The sequence below is a fragment of the Bombus bifarius genome, unplaced genomic scaffold (assembly GCF_011952205.1).
Source record: "Bombus bifarius isolate JDL3187 unplaced genomic scaffold, Bbif_JDL3187 scf7180000010252, whole genome shotgun sequence".
NCBI lineage: Eukaryota > Metazoa > Arthropoda > Insecta > Hymenoptera > Apidae > Bombus > Bombus bifarius.
The window spans coordinates 643,327-666,749 of NW_022885576.1; the positions used below are offsets into that span (position 1 = coordinate 643,327).

The 23,423-nt window shown below is 32.0% G+C and overlaps 3 protein-coding genes, 1 long non-coding RNA gene and 1 other non-coding gene across 10 annotated transcripts in view; 2 read left to right on the forward strand and 3 right to left on the reverse strand.

The window, feature by feature from the left end:
- The window catches only part of LOC117216217 (serine-rich adhesin for platelets), a 133,394-nt gene extending 125,060 nt beyond the window's left edge, over positions 1-8,334 (reverse strand). Inside the window, exon 1 of the mRNA XM_033462788.1 lies at positions 6,559-8,334. The gene's annotated coding sequence lies outside the window, so the exon portion shown is untranslated. The remainder of the gene's footprint in view (positions 1-6,558) is intronic.
- A 149-nt stretch (positions 8,335-8,483) lies between these two features.
- On the forward strand, positions 8,484-14,112 carry LOC117216219 (asparagine synthetase [glutamine-hydrolyzing]). Of its 4 annotated transcripts, none has more exons than XM_033462794.1 (10): positions 8,484-8,611; positions 11,618-11,757; positions 11,863-11,988; positions 12,082-12,318; positions 12,386-12,560; positions 12,636-12,865; positions 12,936-13,063; positions 13,148-13,437; positions 13,505-13,739; positions 13,815-14,112. In XM_033462794.1, exons 2-10 carry the CDS (start codon positions 11,632-11,634, stop codon positions 13,993-13,995), a joined length of 1,728 nt encoding a protein of 575 aa, XP_033318685.1. In that variant the 5' UTR covers positions 8,484-8,611; positions 11,618-11,631; the 3' UTR covers positions 13,996-14,112. The 4 variants fall into 4 exon arrangements, with proteins under 4 accessions (XP_033318685.1, XP_033318687.1, XP_033318684.1 ...); XM_033462796.1 differs by having other exon boundaries at positions 8,532-8,611; positions 11,613-11,757; XM_033462793.1 differs by lacking the exon at positions 8,484-8,611 and adding an exon at positions 11,153-11,501 and having other exon boundaries at positions 11,613-11,757.
- LOC117216221 lies at positions 10,141-11,111 on the reverse strand. Its single transcript, XR_004489331.1, has 3 exons — positions 11,033-11,111; positions 10,573-10,850; positions 10,141-10,483 (listed from the first exon to the last, which is right to left on the reverse strand). It is a non-coding gene; the product is annotated as an uncharacterized LOC117216221 (long non-coding RNA).
- Positions 14,113-14,252: 140 nt separating the features above from the next.
- Trnar-ccu lies at positions 14,253-14,325 on the reverse strand. The gene has a single exon. It is a non-coding gene; the product is annotated as a tRNA-Arg (tRNA).
- Positions 14,283-17,262, forward strand: LOC117216218 (polypeptide N-acetylgalactosaminyltransferase 35A). 3 transcript variants are annotated; one of them, XM_033462792.1, is made up of 7 exons: positions 14,283-14,375; positions 14,765-15,113; positions 15,247-15,928; positions 16,017-16,134; positions 16,199-16,687; positions 16,750-16,881; positions 16,958-17,262. In XM_033462792.1, the coding sequence occupies exons 2-7, from the start codon at positions 14,765-14,767 to the stop codon at positions 17,117-17,119; spliced, it is 1,932 nt and encodes a 643-aa protein (XP_033318683.1). In that variant the 5' UTR covers positions 14,283-14,375; the 3' UTR covers positions 17,120-17,262. The 3 variants fall into 3 exon arrangements, with proteins under 3 accessions (XP_033318683.1, XP_033318680.1, XP_033318681.1); XM_033462789.1 differs by lacking the exon at positions 14,283-14,375 and adding an exon at positions 14,503-14,646; XM_033462790.1 differs by lacking the exon at positions 14,283-14,375 and adding an exon at positions 14,682-14,699.
- The last annotated feature ends 6,161 nt before the right edge of the window (positions 17,263-23,423 follow it).

Genomic DNA, 23,423 nt, shown 5'->3' on the forward strand with positions numbered 1-23,423 from the left:
TATGTACGAACGATCATGAGACTTACAAAACGCGAACAATACTTGACAAGATTTTTTTTTTCTTTTTTATTTCATATCGAAAAGTTTTTCGCCGGAAATCCTAGAAGTCCTGGACAGATGGAATATTTAAGTTGCGTGAAAGATGAAGAAAGGTTGTCTCTCCAAATAACTATTATGAGAATTATCACAATCTTCATCAAGAGAACCATTACTTTTTTTTATTACTTGACAAGATGAGTATGAAACGATTCGATAGCTGACATTAATTTAAGGTGAACATTCAAACACAGTAGTGCTTCAAATTAATCGAACAACAATAAGTCTATTTAACATGATATATTAAATTTATAATAATAATTACCAAATTTAAATGAAAATCGTGGATACAGCCAGCAATCTACGCCCAAAGGATGTATAAATTGTAACATCACTACGCAAGAAGAGAAAGACATTTGCTGAAATATAGCAAATATTGTTGGAAGATCTGAGACAGTTTGTAAGCAAGTATGGTATCTATAAATGTAGAAAAATATGCTTGCTATTGGGATCAATTAAAAGACTACTGCATCCACCTTCAAAAAGGATCATTTTCGAACTGCCACTGATTTCTAAAATGAAATTTGTGCTAAAAATAATCTGAACATTTGTCTAAAAGCCGTTCCAAGATATCTTCATAATATTAGCCACAAAGGACGCATATTTCAGAAGAGCACTCAGTTACAAAAGTCGAAAACTAGGAATTGCTTTCATTGAAGCACACAAGCACTGGACATTGCAAAATTTGGAAGAAGCGTTAGTTTCTGGTAAATCGAATATTAAAGGGGTGTAATAAAGTGGAATTAATAACAATTTTTACATTATCCGAACGATTCAAGTAATATCGAACAATTGCAAACTATTGGTCATTTATTATCTATAATATAGCGCAATAATTTATCTGAAAAGTAGTCGCGTTAAACTTTTATCCACTGCTATATATATGTATTCAAAATTCGAATGCTTTAACTGCTCTGATCGTTTTGTTAGCGATGTTTATTGGTATATAAATATTAATTCTAGGTTTGTCTTTGAACATAAAGCATATAAAGTGGGACATTGTTTCATATCGCTGCATATTTCTTCAAAATAATGAAAGAAGAAGACACACAGATATCAAAACAAAGTATCGCTATAATTTGAAAAAAGAATGCATGAAATTAGTAATGGCATACCTATCACTGACAATATTCTCCGAAGAAAGACAAAGAAATAACATATGAGCCTACTATTTTTGTTTTACCGAATGTTCTTATGAATAAACTGTAAATTGTCTCGAGGGAAGTAAAAGAAAAGGAAGGAAGGAAAATATTGCTGTAGTATGACAAATTATATAACACAAATATAAAATATACAAATTAGTAATACCGACAAATGAATTATATATACAAGATTAGGATTCTAACTTTCTGCAATAGGATATAGAGAGTTACAAAATATACCTCACCCAATCCAATTAAAACGAGACGCAATCATCGGATTAAATGCATAACTTGAGAATCATGAGAATCCGTAGAGAAGACACCGACCTGTGTTCAATTTGTCCTATCAGATCCAACACAAATGAATTTGGATTTGCCATATATGAATAGACAATAAGAAACATACAAAATTGAATAGAAACATCGATGTACGTACATAGATAGGAACATTCGTTTCGTCATACCGGATACAAGAACTACCGGCTTTCTCAAATCCAATACAAACACCATCGAACAATCAGTCTCAATATACGCATTGCGAAAAGCGCTAATCCCAATAGAGACACCACATCGATCATCCGATAGATACTCTACCAAATTCACCAGTCTCGATACAGACACCATTCGACCTATCGTACCCGATACAGGATACAGACACGAGCAACTCCCACAGATATGATACGCACGCGATCCAACTCATCGAATTTATTTTATGTGCATTTTGTATACGGTTGCATTTTGTAGCAGGGTCACATTCCCATTGCTTTTTGTGGCAGTGGCCTTTTCGACACGGCGAATGCTGTATTGAGTTGTAGTCGGAGATTAACCGAACGTTTTAAAATAGCGGCAGTAAATACGAAATACAGACTACCTTTTTTAAAGTATATTTCTTACATCAGCAACCTGGGATCTCGAATGCTAACTGACCAGGAATACCATAGAGCACGACGTCAGTGAAACTATGATGTATGAAGGGTATAAATGTCTCGGAATATGGGACGTGTTCTCCAAATCCTAATATAGCTCTGTTAAACTTGATAAGTTTAGAAATGCCTGCATGATACCTAGTAAAGTGGTAATTTTCCACTTTAACTTTATCGTACCTGATGGATCTAGTGTTTTTTGTTATGTCTGTTGAATCGAATTGTATCTGTCTGGAATTTGACGGGCCCGATGGTATCCATAGCGACCATAACGGAACGTTGAATGGATTTAATATTTATGTCAAGTATGATTAATGTAACCTTCTGCTACTGTAATAAAATGATGAAACATTTAGTATGAGTAATCTAGAAAATAATTACCTCTGTACGTAAAGTATCTCTAACAATAAATACAAATGATTATCTTTGCTGTAAGAAACAAATATCGAATTGTACACTTCTTTTCAGCAGCATCAGATTTTTCACAGATGTAAATGAAGCCTTTTATAGAAGCAAAAATGGATATACACGCAACTACCAACGATATCACAAATATTTAAAAAATAGCACGATGACGTGTAGGTGATCGTTGCTAACCTAAATTGAAGTGTTTACATTGGGAGTTGGGACAAATCCGATCTATCCGGATAAACGCACATCCACAAAGTACCTAAATAAATGATCTGTACAATCATTTGCATAATTCAACAACATAAAATAATTTCCATAACTAAAAACAAGATACTTAATCATACTGTTACAAGTATTTCAACCTTTCTCGAAATTTTATAAAATTTACTTCGTCAAATAAAATATATGTGAATTGAAGAGGAAATAGATATTAGCGGAAAAAATATAAAGTACATCCTACGAATTCCCTCTTATAGAAACAATGTTAAAAATTAAAATCTAAATATATAAATTGATTAAAAATGCTAGAAATACCTATACCAAATATTATAAATTCATGTTCGCCGCATAATATTCCTTTAAAATATGTTCTAACGAGATTTTTATATTGATATGCTGCTCTCATTATAGTAACAAACAAAAAAGATTTGTAATATTTTAAGAAAAACGTTAAAGAAATACAATTGGGCCGAAAATAACCGAAAAGGTAGCAATTAAATTATATATAATTTAATTTTCTTATATTTTATGTTCCCACCCAAGAATAAGAAAAAGCGTTATCCATATATGTTATTTATATGAATATATTAACGGTAATTAGCGCGGATAATTAATAGACGGACAGATAAACGGCAATGTTCGACATTATCATATTTATGCGAACAGTTGACTGTAAATGTTTATGAAAATATTTACACACGATCGAGCATGTAATAGCTCGTAAAAAGAAAGTTACAATCGATTTTATTTTAGGAAATAATAGTTATATAGATAACAACTTCTCTTATCATTTTTGGCTGTTACTTGCTATTGCATCTAATTTGAATATTTGAAATATAGTTACTCGCGAAAATATTAACTTACTTTCCATAGAAAACTTTTATGAATGTATCATATTATGTGCATTATACGAAACTTTTTAATGTTTCATTAATGGAATAAAATCTGGATGGAACTGGAATGAGACACGATTATTGTGATTATATTGGTAAAATTTGAAAGCAATCCAATAATGTATACGTAGAAGTGACAAAACGTTCATTGCAAACATACATTTAATAAAAAAATTAATATACTACATGAGTCTTAAACACATAATTAATAGTAATAATGGTCTCTCTAAATATCATGACTTACTACAATAAATACTCTAGTGAATAACTGACTATTTAAATAATAATCTTTACGAAGTGTACTTGTATGTTTGCAATAAATTAACAAACATCTTATACCTTCTATACACATTATCAGATTTATTTCAAACGTTACTAATATAATCATGATAGTCATATCTCATTACAGCGCTAATAAAACATCATAAAGTTTCGTGTAACACTTGTAATATACCTATGTATATATTTATAAAATGTTTCTATAGGGTGTCCGAATACTTTCGCGAGCCACTATACATATGTGATTTTAATACATCGTTGAAACCATAAGAATCGAAAAGATATGTATCACACGATTAACGTGGACAAGTATATATGTACATACATATGTATACAGAGTGATCCACGCAAATGACATTAAATTGATTAGTTGAAGATATATTTTAACTTTGATCTTGTAAAAATAACTGTATGAAAAACAAACAGATACATATAGATATAAACACAAGTGTACTGCTACTGTGATATATCTTTCTTTGTTTTTCTTACGAGAAGTTTTACGAAATAAAAGTTCAAGTATCTTGTAAACTAATCAATTTCGATCGATGTGATTATTAAGTAAAAGATATTCATTTTTTATATGTAGAAAATAAAAAGATCGTTTGGTATCGATTGCTATATAGAAACATTTATAATTCACTTTAAAAAAATACAGGTAAACGTAAAATCTTCGAAACTCAATCAGAACCATTTCATTTTGCCTAATGACATATCTTTTATTTTCTATCGTTTTAGAGCTACATATATGTATGTAGTTTTGCCAAATTGCACAGAACACTCTGTATAATATAGTAAATGTTTCATTAAAAGTTCGACGTTAAATTTTGTATATACGTAGTACATTAAGAAAAAAAAAGGATCCTGTTTAATACTTCAAAAACTCATAATATTCATTAAAAAGAACAAAAACTAATTAATCGATATGATAATTTCAATCTAAAATGGAAGCTTAATGCTTTCCATTTTCTTCTAAGAAAATTTAATGAGACCGATTTGTTCATACATAACAATGCAATTGAATTACAGCAATGAACAGAAATTATGCGTAATACATAACAGAACGAAAGATAAAATGAATAGATTCTTTACAAATATATATACATACGTATAGTATAGCATGTACAATACTAATGACTATCAGAGATTTTGCATAAATGATATAAATGATAGATTTGTGAGAAAAATATAAAGGGACAGAAGGTTACTACTGTTTATATTGTATAATACGTTACGGTAACTTTTCATTTATGTTGAGTTTCTCATAATAAAAAAATCATGGATGACCTAACTAAATTTTTTCAATTTGTCATAGTCTTTTTTATAATAAGGAAATCACAGTAAAGAAATTAAGAAATTAAATTACAGAATTTTTACCGAAAAATTGTTGATATTCGAACTGTTATAACTTGCTGAGAAAAAATCTTATAGCAATTCATTTGACATGTTTTTACTCGATATTTTCACTCGATAAGATGAATCATCTCGAAGATGTTTTTACGCTAACAAGCAGTATGAAAATGTAAAGATGGTTTCCTTCCCCGAAGATTTTATAGAACTAAACGCCTCTACAAAATTTAAAAAATTTCTTCACGACTTACATCACCATGAAGAATGAAGATTGAAACCTCTCTTTTACAACGACTCCTTAAAAGTTTATATACGATTTCATGTTGCCGTTTTATTGCGTTTTAAATGAACAGTGTGATGCCGATATTAAAATAGCGAATAACGAACGTTACTCACACACACACGCGCGCGCGAAATTACCAAAAAATGTATATATGTATGTATGTACTTCCAAAAAATATTATACTCCAAAAAAATTGATTACAAATTCTACATCGATTAAGCATGTTTTTATTCCTGTCAGCAAAAATAAAAGAAATTTTATTCGAATTGAGTTCCCTTAAATAACTCAAAATTTCCAAAAATTCATATTATTAAACAAATATGTCGCAACAATCGATAATTATATCGAAATTATATAAAAAATATTGAAATATAAACAGCAGTTCGATATCATAACAGGTGCATATGTATATGTAGATATATATACATAGGTATGTGTATATACCTCAGCTATTATTACTTCCTGATTAGCCAAACCCAAAGAATACACGGTATATCTTACATAAGGTGTCTTGATTATTAGGGATTGTCTTTGGCTTGGCCAAAATGAAATTTTATCATACATTCTGACATTCTATAAAAATCATCTTAATTTCGTTTCTGTGTCTACATTGCATTCTATCTTTACATTAATAAATAAATACTACCTTACTTTATTCCAGAAAAGCTTATTTTTCACATTAAAGAATATGCTTAATAATCGATTTACTAAGAATTAAATTGAAGAATTAATCAATATATATAAACGATAAAAAAACTAGTGTTACACAGAAAATACAAGTTGTTAAAAATACACGTTTCGTTAGTATTATGATATTTAAAATATGATAATGTGTAAAACAAAAAACAAATTTAAAAATTTTCAGAGAAAATGTTAAAATTAAGAAATGAAATAAGATTTCATACAAGATAATTTGTCTTAAATAGTTGTTTTATTTTCATGCCACTATGCATATATGCATTTACCTTGATACGATGCGTTGCACTGTCTAAAAATTTTTCGGCAGCGATGTCGTTTATTTGCGTAATAATCGTTTTCGTTATCGCTAGAAAATCGTCCTCCGATAAAGTTGGTTAGCCAGTAGCTACAAAATTGCTAATATAGAAAAGCGTTTCACTAATTATTTATGCACACACTGAATAAATTTTTCACCACTGAACTCTATACATTAGTATAAACTGTCGATAAATAGATAATGCCGGCACAGTGTGTTCTCTTTTTCTCCCAAGATCGAAACTGTTAAGTACTGGAATCGAGTCGTCAAGCCGTTTTCAAAAACCGATTGTAAAATCAAACTTGACGTATTCTCTTGCTTGTCTCATCGATTAGAAACGAAAGTACTGCAGATTTCGATTTACGATAAGTACTTTGTACTGCTTGCATTGAGGTTAGGTTTTGCATTAAGTACAAGAATCATGTGAGCCATTAAATGACGTCGATAACAAACCCTATAATTTGCTAACCCACGTCAGCCGTACTTTTTTATCGTTTAATTGCACACACTTCCTTCCGGTTTCTTGCAATTTGGAACACGTATCGATATGAACAATTAATATGTTCAGCAATTAATACGATCCGAAAATTGAATGACTTGAATGATATTACAGCAGCTTAGAGTCAGACTATTTTATTCCTTTTTCTTAAATTTTGTTTAATTGATCAGAGAAGTTATGTGACGTTTGCAGAAAAACATTTTGGATCATTCCCATCATCTATCAATACGACTAACGCAGAACGATGGTCACCACGCTGTCTTACCAAAGAAATCCACAAACTTCTTTCTCTGAGACACTTGGATCGTATCGACCGGCTTATTTTGCGGGAATTTTCGTTGCACCAAGAAGGGCACACAAATACATATGTTGAATTTGATCAGTTGCAATGGCGAGGTTCCGTCTCGTTGTTTCTTCGCCACAGTGAATCACGTTTACTACCCTTTCTCTCAAACAGAATGTGTACACTCGTGTAGTATCCGTAAAGAAAATTTTGATGTAATTGATGCAATAAGTATCTGCTTCTTTTTCAACTTGTCATTCAACAATTCGATGGTACATCGAATGACACTTAACCTAAGCGCGTCATAAAAATGCGAAGCGCACCACCGCCAAGTCGTGTCGTGTCGTGTTGTGTGCACGATATTCGTCAGTTCTAACCTTGAAAATACAGGTTTCAACTTGTCGAACTAAAACTTTAACGATAAGTACGCGGTAACTAACGAACGTCGTCAATTCTCGATATTGTTTTTACCGTAGAAAATATCTCGTCACCAAAAACTTTTCGCCAACAACTACTCCATTTTTGTGAATACAAGTTGTCGATCATACTCTTTACACCGGACGGATGAATAAACCACGAAATAAAGATATTTTAATCGGATAGCCGAGGCTATGGTGCCGCGTTGTAGGCCATAAAGCGGCCGGCACGCAAAAAACCGGTGGCAGTCTCAAGAACCGTACACCCCCGATTACACATCCTTCCTGGAGCCCTGGCAAGAGCCAACTGCTCGGCGCACTTGTATGCCAACATTCAAGGCGGTCTCACACAACTCACAAGTGACCAGCTGATCGAACAAACTACCTGGACGTTTATTACGTACACCAGTTTGATTACCTCCTACTCTGTATAAACATACTTATTTAAATTAAACGTAACTTGTCTTGAATTTTAAATGCATATACTACCAAAAAAACGATCTATGCGATCAAAGAAATTAAACGGAAAAAGAGCAAACCAGAGAAGAGGAACAGCGATCGTATGTCCCCCTCCTGTCTTTAATATAATCACTACTTCACATGAGTTACCAAATTTTCAATGGAGTTGAAAGAGGGCACCACTGACTGCAATCGTGTAGGCACACTCCAAACTCTGCCATCAGATGGCTACCGGCACACCGACATGCTGCTTGACATGATACTTTCTCGCTAGTACTTTCAATCCTATCAGCTCCTATTATGTTCTTACGAATATAATTTATCAGTTTTTCCATCACGGTGACAGCTTAAGTTACGACCCTGCAAGGTAAATTTTATTAACAAGTTTACTAATGATCATATAAACAGGTTTGGACACTAGTTAGAGAAAATCGACCGAAAATTGAGTCGTATCTAGTTGTGACAAATCAACATGGACAGTAGGCAAAGATCGCGTTCTTGAGAGACAGACAGAGATGAACATAGTGTTTCTGTCTCTGACTGAGACATTCATACCATGTCACGCATGCGCAGAACGAGAACCTTCTTGCTTATCATGTTGATTTTTCACAGCTAGTCACGACTCAATTTTCGGACGGTTTTCCTTAGACTTCGGTGTACGAGTGTCGAGATCTATTTGTATGAGCCACTCCCAAGGAAAACATAATCATGTAGTACTTTAGGGACGCATTGATCATTGATCACTGACTCAATGACTTGTATTGCGAGAAGAAAATAAACCAGTTAACCATTTACAATGGTCCAGTCTTACTTGATGAAAATAAAATTGCGCTTCCGCAATCACATCCAATCACCAATGCGGCCCTAAATACTATGTCCCCTCCTCCCTGGAAACGGCCACATCTTTCGTCAATTATTGCACGGTCCCTATAGTCTCTATAGTTCCTATATTCCCATGTCCATAACAGTCAGAACTTTTGAACCAGCGAATTCCGTAACTTAAAATTTATATTTTGAAATTCTATAGGTCGAGAACTACAAGACTGCAAATAAAACATATAATTTTTGGTATCTTAAAATAAAGTTCAACCAATTCAAGGGAATAGAAAACAATTTTTTAATTTGTGATTGAAAAATGTTTAATCGTCATTAACGTATCTTTGTAGGTTATATTTTATTCATAAGTAATATACTCTTTAATTGATTAATTGTGTGTAATGTCAAAGGAATTTAACATAATATATATATGCTAAGTTATATATATATATATAATTTTTACATAATAAATATGCTTTATGGGATCATCTTTACTAGAATAATTTTCGGACATATCAATCCACGCCTGTCATAAATAATGAGTAGAGAACGTTTAAATTTATTATAAAAATATTACTTTTTATTTAAATAAAATATAACATTTCTTATATTTTGGACCTAGTTGTGCACCATGCGGCTAAGTGCTGGGTTTAATTGACATTAACATGTACAAGAACCTAGAAAATTAGAGATCTGCCTTGTTTGGTTGCATACTAGCATAGACAAGAACGTATTGAGTTCCATTCCAAATTCCATTGAGTTATACAAGAAACATTTAATTGTATGGTTCTACGGAAAAGTTCATATCTACTATCCTATCCGAGATAGACAAGTATAAGAATGATAAAATCGTGCAATAATGAAACTAATTGTAAATTGAGAAAGAGAAATTAATTGTTTACTATATTTTTGAACGATGACACACATAAAGCCGAGTTAGAAATAGTACAAACTGTTAGAATATAGTAATTTACTAACAAAAAAATAAAAGAAATAAATAAATTTCTGTCGTTGAGAAAATCTAAACTGATCTTCGCCCTTCCTTTTGACTCTTGATACATGCATGCCCTCTTTTTTTTGTCTTCTCGAGCGCGGATCTTCTTTAGCTTTAACGGAAAGTTCTCCTTCAGAATAGTTGAAGGGGAATTGATTCTTCAGAAACTGTAGAATTCGGAACACGATTGTTTTGTAGGCTGACTTCACAGTGATTGATTGCCTTATCTTATGAATAAAAGAGTCAATGGAAAACAGCATTCTCGCCTTCTGCAACGAAGCGTCCTCTTCTCAGGCGAAGATGTCGGGATTCATCCTCTTCTTCTTGATTCGTCCTCTTCTTTTCGTACGAATATATACTATTTTGCATTTAATAGAAATAAAACTGGAACATTGTATTTTTTCCAAAAGTATTCACTAATATTTACCTCTAGAATAATAGAGCAATGAAGCTGGTGTGAAATCATAAAAATTTACGTTTTACAAAATGTTATTTTTAACACCAAAAAGATTTGTTACCTCTACACTAATAAACCACGTCCACTTGCTGTTGTTGGTAGTGGTAGTGGTGATGTTGATGCCCTTCTTCGTCTTGCCCTTCTTCTTTTTTCATCAGCTGTTTTTCGATTACAAGCTGTCTTTCTTGTATATCTTCTGTTTCTTCTTTATTTTTTAAAGAAATATTTTGATGGTTCGGGCACGGCATTCTTCTTCAACCTTTTCCTTCTATTCGTATTTTTTGTAGGATTTACTTTGAACATTTCAGATAAAAAATGATCCGCACAGCACCCATATTCCTTAAAGTGAAGCGACATAATATTTTAAAATGGGATTGCCTGTTAAAAAAAGTAGTACATATAGATAGTAATAGGAAGTAATATAGATAAAAAGAGTAAGAAGGGTACAAAAGACGAAAATAGAATGACAGTCGTGGCTCAAAGCTGAGATGAATTTAGAAGTTAGCAATTATTATACATACAGGGTTATCCACTTAATTCAGAACCCACGCTCGCGAGAACATTGAAAATGACAACATTGTACATGTGTACATACTATTCCAATCAAATATTGCGAGTCATCTATGAGCTATCGAATACTGATTAAATCTGTCATTTAAAGATACGTTGGGCTTCTTATCATCCTATCATAAACAACTTCCGTCGTTTGCCAACTAGTTCGAACGAACTCAGGCACTGAATTAAATTAATATACTTTTTATTTTATTATCATATTATTTGTTAAATGTTATCAACATTACGTCAGAAAACTGTAAATTCTTACATACATACGTGGAATAGCGTATTCGTAATGGACACGTGGTCATTCACTCTTAACATCTGTCGCTTCAATTACTATATGTGTTGTACATATGTATGTACATATAATAACAATTAAAACGAAAGAGAAATTCGATTTTTCGCAAGATACTCTTAGTAATTTCTCGTAAGGTACTTTTTATTGTTTTTAATATTTTAATTCAGTGTTTATTTAGTACATGCTTTAATTTTTCCATGCAAGATGTTTACATTATAAATTGATAATAATTTGTTATGAACTAGTACAGTTAAAAAATATAAGATGTGCGGAATTTGGGCTCTCTTTGGATTAGATGTACCATGTTTAACCAATATTTCTGAAAACTTTGAGAAGATAGCACATCGTGGTCCAGAAGCATTTAAACTTGAATTTGATCATGCAGTTAAGGTATAATTTCCTTAAAATTTTTTAAAGTACTTTTCAAACAATTATATATACATTTATTAACGTAATTATATAATATAAACAAATTTTTGTAATCTTTTCTTGCAGAATGGTTATTTTGGGTTTCATAGATTAGCAATTATGGACAATCTTCATGGAATGCAACCAATGAGAGTTTATCAATATCCACATTTACTTTTACTATGCAATGGTGAAATTTATAATTATCATAAGGTAACACTGTCATTTTTCGTTATTGTTTATTTAAATATTATTTTATTTTCAGATAACTGTTTCACTTATTACATAATAAATGTAATTTTATAGCTTGGTATGGAACATGGATTTACATATACAACCAGATGTGATGTTGAAGTGATAATACATTTATATGTACATCATGGTATTGAAAACGTGACAAAAATGCTTGATGGAGTTTTTGCATTTTGTTTAATGGATCTTGAAAGTAGAAGGATTCTTATTGGTAGAGATCCCTATGGTGTTAGACCTCTTTTCCGATTAAGTTCTGATGATGGACAACTTGGGATTTGTTCAGAGAGCAAAGTAATAAATTAAATGTACATTCTTTTAGTATAAAATAAACATTTCTGCCATTAAAATATTTGTTTAGGGGCTTATGGAAATAACTAAACAAATGACATCGAAATGGACATTGGAGCCATTTAAACCAGGAAGTTATGAAGAGTATAAAATTTTAATCAATGGTAGAACGAAATTATTAACAAAAGTAAACTATTATCAACCTGGAGACAAGCCTCATTTTGCAGCTTTTGTTCCTTATAATAGTTTGTTGAAACATGCAATATTGTAGTATTTATAAACCTTAAACAAACAAAATAATCTAATAAATTATATTTCAGGTTTGAGTAGTACAGATGTATATGGAAATATAAGAAAGCTACTTTCGGTTGCTGTGCAAAAAAGATTCATGTCTAACAGAGAAATTGGTTGTTTACTATCAGGTGGTCTAGATTCCAGTTTAATTGCAGCTTTACTTGTAAGACATGCAAAAGAGATGAAATTTCCATATAAAATAAAAAGTTTCGCAATTGGTATGGGAAACAGTCCAGATATTATTGCAGCCAGACAGGTTGAAAGTTGCGTTTTTATGTAATGATATATTCCTCAGGTTCATAATTAAATATAATAATATTTATTAGGTTGCAGAACATATAGGAACAGAACATTATGAAGTAATATTTTCCAAAGATGATGTAGTTGATATTTTGGACAAACTCATTTATCAATTAGAGACCTGTGATATTACTACAATTCGAGCATCTATTGGGTAAACTACACTGTACAAACAAAGTATCTTAATTTTATGAATCAATAATTTGTATATGTTCAGAGATATTAATTTTATTTTCAGTATGTATCTTATCTCAAGATACATAAAATATAACACAAAAGCAACTGTAATATTTAGTGGAGAAGGTGCAGACGAATTGGCACAAGGATACATTTATTTCAGAGATGCACCAAATGCAACAGAAGCTCACAATGAGTCTGTTCGATTATTGAAAGATATATATTTATATGATAGCCTGAGAGCAGACAGAACAACTAGTGCATTTAGTTTAGAATTACGAGTTCCATTCTTAGATATCCAATTCACAAATTATTATCTATCATTAGATGCTGCTTCAAGACAGCCTCAAGGTATGGTCTAATAAAATAAAAAAAATTGACGAATTAAATTAAAATTTAAATATATTATTCACTACAGGAGGTATTGAAAAATATTTATTAAGATCTGCATTTGATAATACAAATCTGTTGCCCTCAAATATATTATGGAGACATAAAGAAGCTTTCAGCGATGGTGTAACATCGTTCAAGAAATCGCTTTTCCATATTATAGATGACATAGTAGATGCCCATATTTCACAGGAAGAATTAGAAAAAGCTTATTTAAACTTCCCTCATTGTACTCCAAAAACTAAAGAAGCTCTTTACTACAGGTCTAATATTTATCTTTGTACTTACTTTATGCTTTACTAGTACTCCAAAAATAAATATTAATTTTTACACTTCAGAAAAGTTTTTGAGAAACATTATGCAGAACAAGCTAAAAATTTTATGCCATACTTTTGGATGCCACGGTGGACAAAGGGAGTTTGTGATCCATCTGCAAGATTTATTGCACATTATAAAGCAGATGTAGAAAATAATCATAAAAAAAATAAAGCAGAGATTAAAAATGCAAGAATCAATTAATATCCTGAATATGCACAAATAATTAATTATTATATAAATTAGTTAAAAAAACTGTGTAAGGAATGTCTGTAAAAGAATATTTTCTGTTACGATAATGTAAACATTTGAATACTAAAATATTTGTGTAAATAAATTACCTTGTCTTTATTAATTTCTCTGTCATTTCTAAAGGCAGTAATGATAAATACTAATAGCGAGAAACGTAAAGATACGAAATAATTTTTTATTATAAAGAAAAAAATTTATTGAATTGAAATTACCCCTGGTGGGACTCGAACCCACAATCCCCGGTTTAGGAGACCGATGCCTTATCCATTAGGCCACAGGGGCTGGTGTGAAAGGATTCTTACATCTTTAAATTCCTTTAAAAATATAAAAAGATAATTAAATATTATTAATAAATTAATATAGATATAAATACTATCCCTAAAATATTTGCGTTTTTCTATTGCACACATATATCTATATATACACATATATCATAAAATAATTAGAAATCAATAATGCAGCTGTTATACGTTATACTGGTAAATTACAAAATGGTGACACATAGTATCTTGTAGTAACATCGTTGTGTGCTTTTTTTATCTTTAGAATGCACTTTCATCAGATAGTCAGAATTTGAATAAGGCTAGAAAAAAGTGTTCCAACGTAAGTTGGAGCATATGTAATCTTTTGCTTGCCGTAAATTGCTTTTAATAAAAGTAATGTTAGTAGTAAATATACCGTTGTATATAATACAAGCTATGTAATTTTTTATTCTTTACAGATGATGTCAACAAGATATATTTCTTTTATATCTGGAATAATAATAGCTTCATTAACATGGGCCTCTAGTTTATATCTTTATTCAAGATTATCTCAAAATACTAATACTGCAAATCCAACAATGTTAGTATTAGAGAATTCAAAGTTAGGAAAAGACTCCCAATTTTATCATAAAACTTATAGTAATCAACATCTTAAATTCCACAATAATTTAATTGCGCATCATGACAAACAAAGTATGATAGATAAAGGTACTTATAATTTAAGGAGAAATGCCTTTAAAAATAGTGACAAACTATTACAACAATTACAACCTGTACCAGTAAAACCTGCTGTTACATTAGGACAAGGTATATTCAGAAAACTAATATTTATTTTAAATTCTTGATATAACATTTTTTAATATTATTTATCATTATATCATGTATAATTGTTTTTCAAACCATTAATTTGATTCCATATTGATATAGCATTTATTTATAGGTTTAGATGAACTAGGAATGGTAAAAAATTTTGAAGATCAACGAAAACGAGATGAAGGATATAAAAATTATTCCTTTAATATATTAGTATCAGATAACATTGGGTTGCATAGAGAATTACCAGATACGAGGCATAAATTATGTGAAATACAAAAGTATTCTTCTAAGTTACCAAATGCTAGTATTGTTATATGTTTTTATAATGAACATTATATGACACTTTTAAGATCCTTGCATTCCATTATTGATAGAACTCCTGCAAGTCTTCTACATGAAATTATCTTAGTAAATGATTGGAGTGATAGCAAAGCGTTACATGAAAAGATTGAGACATACATTGCCAACAATTTTAATGGTAAAGTGAAATTTTTTAAAACAGAGAAACGAGAAGGATTGATCAGAGCAAGAATGTTTGGTGCAAGAAAAGCAACTGGAGAAATTTTAATTTTCTTAGACAGTCATATAGAAGTAAACAAAAGATGGATAGAACCCCTCCTCTCACAAATTGCTCATTCAAAAACTATCATTGCCATGCCAGTTATTGATATAATTAATCCAGACACATTTCAATATACTGGTAGTCCTCTGGTAAGAGGAGGTTTTAATTGGGGTTTGCATTTTAAATGGGATAATGTGCCAGTTGGTACATTTGCTCATGATGAAGATTTTATAAAACCTATAAAGTGAGAATATATGTGTACTTATTTAGTTACATGTGTACTAATATAACAGTTTCCTGTAATATATATGTTAGCAATTATTATTCAATAGGTCTCCAACAATGGCTGGAGGTTTATTTGCAATGGACAGAAAATACTTTACAAAATTGGGGGAATATGATGCTGGTATGGATATCTGGGGCGGTGAAAATCTTGAAATATCATTTAGAGTAAGATAATAATTTTTTTAACCATATATTTTTTATTCCAATAATAATTTGTAATGTCTTTTAGGTTTGGATGTGTGGTGGAAGTATTGAATTAATACCATGCTCAAGAGTTGGACATGTATTTAGGAGAAGGAGACCATATGGTACATTTGATCAACATGATACTATGTTGAAAAATTCATTACGCGTCGCACATGTTTGGTTAGATGAATATAAAGATTACTTTTTAAAAAATGTTCAAAAAGTCGATTACGGTGATATTTCGGAAAGATTAAATTTAAGGAAGAGATTAAAATGTAAAAATTTTGCATGGTATTTAAATGTAGTATACCCTGAACTAGCATTACCAGATGATAATAAAAATAGATTAAAAGATAAATGGGCAAAAATCGAACAGAAACCGATACAACCCTGGCATTCTAGAAAAAGAAATTACACTGATCAATATCAAATTAGACTTTCTAATTCAGCATTATGCATTCAAAGTGAGAAAGATATTAAAACAAAAGGTTCTAAGCTTATATTAGCACCATGTTTAAGAATTAAATCACAGGTAACTAAATACATTATATCTCTTCAAATTAAGTTTCTTTAAATTTATTTCAATTTTCATAGATGTGGTATGAGACTAGTAAAAACGAATTAGTACTTGGCCAGATGCTTTGCATGGAAGGAGCTGAGAAAGTTCCAAAGCTTGGAAAATGTCATGAGATGGGTGGTAATCAAGAATGGCATCATAAAAATACTGTAAGTATTTATTAGTTCTCTAATATTTACAATTTTAAATTATATTATATTTACTGAGTAAATATATTTTGCTTAGAATAATACACCTATATATAACATGGCAGCTGGCACATGCTTGGGAATAATGCGTGGAGTAAAAAGTACACAAATAGTAATGGATTTGTGCACTAAAAAAGATACAAGCTCTATATCATGGGATTTGGTACACTCTAAAATTCTTTTAAAAGAAGTTAGGTGACATCAAATGGAGTAATGGTAGTTACAGAAATAAAAGATAAAAAATAGATTTTTAGAGAAAAAAGGTAATAAGAGGAAAATTATCATAATTATCATAAATTTTAACAAGCGTTTGTGATATGGAATAGATTATTATGAAAGTTTTAGGATTTTTATATTGTTTTATACGTTGCATTCTATAATGTTATTTTACATTATGAAGATGAAATAATTATTATTATTATTAAAAATGTATAAAAGTAAAAATTGAATTTTTTAAAGAATTTTAAATACAATTTTAACCAATTTTTAATATTATGGAACGGTTACAATAGCTGATATTTTATTAATAGAAATGAATTTCTCTGAAAGTAGAAACATATAAAACATATACATATTTAATCATATGTGTAGATATGTACATATATATATAGGGTGGTTGGTAACTGGTGGTACAAGCGGAAAGGGGGTGATTCTACGCGAAAAAAGAAGTCGAAAATATAGAATAAAAATTTTTTTTTTTTTTTTAATTTTTCCATCGAGACAACGATCTACAGTGAGATCCGTTTTAACGAGACGTGATAAAGTGCACACGTATCGAGCGAAAATTCAAAGTCGATTTTCTCGAAAACAAAACCTCAAACGAAAAATTTTTATTCTATATTTTCGACTTCTTTTTTCGCGTAGAATCACCCTCTTTCCGCTTGTACCACCAGTTACCAACTACCCTGTATATTTGTACATACATTGTAACATTCAAGTCAATGTAAGTCAATGCAGTTAAATGCAGATGTCAAGCTCAACGCGTCGTGTGTTATGCGGTATCGGAACCATAAATAATGTTTCATCAAGGTTTAAGCTGGAGATCTACTGGCAAGTACGCTAATCAAAGAACATTTGCTTCAGTCTATTTATATGAAGCCGTTTCCATTAGTAAACTAAACTGGCCCAGCCACTTGAAAAATCGATTCTGTACACGTATATGGAACCATTTCTACTTAAGCTAAGTTCAAGTGCCTTGAAGGCCCATTTAACTTGGGCTAGCATGAGATTGCCTCGTGACCTTACAAAAGCTTATCAAGGGGCCTTCTCCTCAATCATTTTATGTGATGATTTTAAAGAGTTTAATCTATTGTTCCGATGAAATTTCGGAAAAGTCACGTACCGAAATCCGTTATCTTCAGGACAAAATGTATGTGGTGCATACATCGTGCATAACAAAACAATATACAAATTTTCTGATGACCCACACACCTTCACTCCTTTATACTCGCATCAGGCAGCCTTACAAACCACCTACAAAAATGACATCTAATCAAAAAATTTGTACATCGATCATTCGAAATAGCTATTAACCAATAACATTATTTCTATGGTATGTAGCTGGGAAACTGAAAAATTAACGTGATTCGATTCAAGCAAATAGATAGATCAGATTAGATTCTCTTGAAAGTATAATATTGACATAAATAATGAATATCATAATGACGAAGAGATTTTTTGTCATAAAATACGGTATATACACTTGGCTGCTAATTAACAAAAACCCAAAATTTATTAATTTTATTTATATTTTTAAACCCTTGCAACAAATTTTTTGTGCACTACTAATAAATTTTCAACATAAATAGGTTAATAATTTTTTATAAGAAATGCTATGATGAATCGATTAATGTATTAAAAAATGTAAAACGTTTCATTTAAAAAAGTGAAGTTGATTTCCTTCGGTTCCCGGACAATTTTTACGATACAGCCATGAAGAAATGGCATATAGCTTTACAGTGATTTCGACATACAACATGTATTTTCAAATTTTCTATTTTCACTTTTACTCGCCTTAATTGCAAATATTATGTCCATTGCTCCCTAACTGTTTGTATCTCAAGTAGCACGATCACGCTGTTTAGATTTTGTGTCGGAAAGGATGACTAACGGTATTTTCTATTTCATTGTTATCTTCTCAATAATTTTTATTGAACAAAAGTTGAAATATTTATAAACTAATAGTACGCATATATAATAATATAGATATATTTCATAAAGTAACAAATATGACGAGCACTATTGCGCCGCTTGGTTCTCTTCGCAAATGATTAAGATAAGCGTTATCGCGCTGTTCGGGATTTTTCGACCCGGTTTTTTCAATGACTCCTGGGACTTAAATGGCTGAACAAGGTTAAAAACCATGGTAATTATCGATATCGCACCCATTTCATTGATTTCAATAATTTTTAGATATGTTGTAGAAATCAGTATTTTGAACAACTTTTTGCGATATATACAACTGCTGCTTGGCTTTAATTTACGAGATATTTGCAAGAAATTGTCGGTATCACTACACTACATTCTGTCTATAATTGTGTGTCCCTGATTGTGTCACAAAGCCATGAATTAGCGATAGAAAAACCAAGGGAGTTTAACGAACATCCTGCAGGCCATCGAAACAACAATGTAGAGAGTGTTCCAGTGTCAGAAAACAGTAACAGCATGGCAAACTCAGACCTGGGCCCCGGCGACACCCCTTCCATAAGAGCCAAACCCATAGTATATAAACCTTCCTAAAATCAGCTCTCCACATTCTCTGTTATAACTCTGAACCGTCACTCTGTTGGATTCATACAATAAATTTTACTACTATATCTAAAGTTCAATTCTTTACCTTATTTGTGAAACGTTCGAACTGCGACGCGAGGAGATTGTCACGTAAACTTGAGGGTTGGAAGATAAAATAAAATAGCTGAGTCGTAACACAACTATTAATTTTGTTTTAATTAAACCTTATTATGAATTCAGCAATCACAATGGAATACACACTGAATTAACATAAATCACAATTCACTCCAACCACGTTATGTAAAACTTAGTTACACTGATACGCGACTGTTATAAGGGTAGAGACCGGGAAAGATATGTTGACTATTCTAAGAATACAGAATAAGTGAAATTTTACTGACAATACTGTGTCTGAGGAAAGCTATGGGTGGGTGTGTCTAAGGACACGGGACTATCGGATTTGTTGATTACGATTTTGGTTAAGGAGGTGAGAAAAGTAGACACCGTCTCCGATTGGATAATAAGACGGTTGGTGGACCAGGAAGGATTTTAGCCGCCCTCGTGAGAAAGTTGCTAACGGAACATACCAGACATGAGGAAAACCAACTTTCCGTGTTAACCCGTAGTAAACAATAAACGTGAAAGGAAATCTAAGACAAGAGATACTCGCTTGGTTCGAAGGACCTTAACTCTGAAAATTCCAAGACCCCTGGTGGGTACTTAAGACTATTGAAGATACGCGCCAAGGATGTGCAGACATCTGGGCGCCATCCTGTCCGCGGTGTGTGGCCTGGTCTCTGATGTGAATTGACGTTACAAGATCACCGGTGATCTGTCAGTTTCGTGATTTCCCGTGTCTCCGACGTGACAACAGCGTATGCGTCTGTTTGGTTATTGACCGCTGACTGTTTATCTTCTATTTATAAACGAGGGTCGAGGAGCTTGGAAGTTCTGTGCACAATGTGTATTTGTGAGACTATAAGAAATATCTGTTGTAACCTAATTAAAAGTGAATAAATATAATCGATGTATTGGATTTGGGTTAATTTTTTCAATCTAAGCCACCAAGAAGCGACTGGAAACGCCTCCGCAAAATAAGAACAATTGTACTTTTCGTAAAATAATATCAGTATTCATCAGTAATAATAATATTCATCTACTATCTTTATAATTACATAATTTATTAGTTGTCTACACTTTACGATGATCGGATTGAGAAGCCTAACCCAAATCCAAACTTAATACATTGATGATATTCACTTTTAATTGAATTATAAGTTGTAACAGACATATATGTTTCTTATAGTCTCACCTTTAAGCTCGGTCGACCTTTGTTTATAAACAGAAGCTAAGCGATCGGCGACCGGTAACCAATATACAGGGTTATCCACTTAACTGGGAACACGCGTTCGCGAGAACATATGAGAGTGGCAACATTGTAACATGTACGCTTATTATCACAGTCAAATGTCGCTCGCCATGAGTTGTTGTTAGAAGTATAATTAGGCGAGAACAGAGAGCGGTTTGGTAGTCGCCGAAGGATTTTAACACTAGAACTACCGACATTTGAGACGTAGCTATCTCTACTAAAGCCAGTCGAAATGACTGGTCTTTAAACAATACGTAATAGTAGAATATTTTTATATTTATTGATCTATTATTATCTTACAAAAGGAACTCCATGTTCTGAGATCATAAAAACTATATAATAACATCTTTAACAATAAGTACAATAATGAAGAATATTCAGTACTAAAACCTTTGGTAACAAGAATGTTAAAATAAATTTCCATTGGTAAATATAAGAAATATAATATAATATAATAATAAACGTAATAAGCGTAATAGAATAAATAAAGCACAAATATAATTTAAATTATTAGGTAAAAAATTTATTATTCTTACAAACAAACTTTCTTCAATACAAACGTTTACCCTAAACTAAAACTATGAGATAACCAACCAAAGCTGTTTAAGAGATTTTTGCCTCTTACTGTAACCAGTCTGCTGCCCCATTGGGTATGTTTGGCGTTATAGTCTCCTCCAGCTATGAATCTACTGCCCAGGGTGTCCAGGAAGTTATCAAAGTCTTTTTTGGCGATGGAGTGTCTGGGAGGGCAGTATACTGCTGAAGTGGTGATTGTACCATGACAGTCTTCTATTGCTACGTTTGTTGCTTGGAGGTAGTCTTTCTGGAACGATGGAAGTTCGTAGTGCTTAATGCTTGATTTGATTATGATTCCGGTGCTGCCGTGGGCCTTTCCGCTGGGATGTTAGGTATGGTAGAATTTATAACCGTTTATTTTCAGATAGTTTTTGTCGGTGAAGTGAGTTTCCGATACGAGCATTACGTCGATTTGCTGCTGTTTTAGGAAGAGTTCTAGTTCAAATTTGTGTTGAGCTAGACCGTTGGCATTCCAAAGAGCTATGCGTTTTGGTTTTATTTTGCGTCGGGGCGTGTTAATTTATCCATGATGAGTGTTAGTAGTGATAGCAAATTATTTATTTGCTCTGATTGTTTTTCTATTAACTTTCCAAGTCTAAAGACGTTGTTTGTGTTTGGTGAATTGGGGACACTATTTTGAGAGTGGTTCCTGTGGCTATTCGGATTATTTTGGATTCCTTGTACTGTTTGGGCATAGGAGGTTGAAGTAGTGGTGAATTTAGGAGGACTGGGTATTGGATTGGCTAAGGGGATTTAGTAGTGAATTTAAGAGGACTGGGTGTTTGATTGGTTATCTCTTTTGCTCTGAGTTTAGGGTACTTATTTGTGTACAGAGTTTTGTAGGCTGAGCAGCCTTTGTAATTAGCAGGATGGTCACCTTGACAGTATATGCACTTCGCTGGGGTTTCCGGTGATTTAGTGCACTGGTCAGTGGGGTGTGTACCTGCACATTTAACGCAGCGGAAGGTATGGTTGCAGTATTTCTGCGTGTGACCGTACCTTTGGCAACTTTTACATTGCACCCAAATTTCTTACCACGAGTTTCACTCGTTGTTGTAGGACAAGGGGTTAAACCTTTGCACTCGAGGACTTTTTCGGTCGGGCGTAGCAGCTACTCCGGATGATTTAACGTATACGTGACGCGTGTCTTACAGCTAGCGTAAAATGATTTTATATCCAAGTTAACTTACAAAACATTATATTCTAATAATTTATCTATATTTACATTTTTGAAAATATGATTTTGTGATACTAACTTCTATATTTTTTTGTGTGATAATTTATAAAGCATTAACTAAGATGCATTCTTGAATATAATTGATCTCATTCTTCAACAGCTCAAAATCAAGTTCATCTTCATTTGAGCTAATTTTACTTCCGAAAATCATTTTTTTAGGGTTTCTAAACTGTTATACTTTTACTATGATCGTCAAATCCGAACTAACGTTGGAGACGTTGTCAAAACCATAGTTTCGGAGGGATATGGGATTAAATATTTCATCTCCGTTTTAAAGTCTAACATTTTACACTTCCTAACAAAGAACACAAAAAGCTAACGAACCAATTTACAAACCAATATTGCACTCTCATCAATCGAAGATGTCGAAATCTAGCATAAACAGGGACTGTCGCCTCTCGAGTGTAAAGGGTTAAACGTAAAACGAGTCTTAGCAGCTAGGAGGTTGCTAGATATTGCACAGCGACAAGTATGATGAAAGAAGTTTCATAAGCTCAGTCAACATAACCGAATTTTATAACAATATCGTATTTGGTTCCATTTTAATCGGGAGCGTTTCACTAATATGTCAATAAAATTTTTATTAACAGA

Bases quoted from the DNA above. Each gene is read 5' to 3' on its own strand.
- LOC117216219 (XM_033462794.1), top strand. From the start codon at position 11,632: ATGTGCGGAATTTGGGCTCTCTTTGGATTAGATGTACCATGTTTAACC. The intron at 11,758-11,862 runs GTATAATTTCCT...CTTTTCTTGCAG, and splicing joins AATTTGATCATGCAGTTAAG to AATGGTTATTTTGGGTTTCA. The intron at 12,561-12,635 runs GTTTGTTGAAAC...ATTATATTTCAG, and splicing joins AGCTTTTGTTCCTTATAATA to GTTTGAGTAGTACAGATGTA.
- LOC117216218 (XM_033462792.1), top strand. From the start codon at position 14,765: ATGATGTCAACAAGATATATTTCTTTTATATCTGGAATAATAATAGCT. The intron at 15,114-15,246 runs GTATATTCAGAA...ATTTATTTATAG, and splicing joins TGCTGTTACATTAGGACAAG to GTTTAGATGAACTAGGAATG. The intron at 15,929-16,016 runs GTGAGAATATAT...ATTATTCAATAG, and splicing joins GATTTTATAAAACCTATAAA to GTCTCCAACAATGGCTGGAG.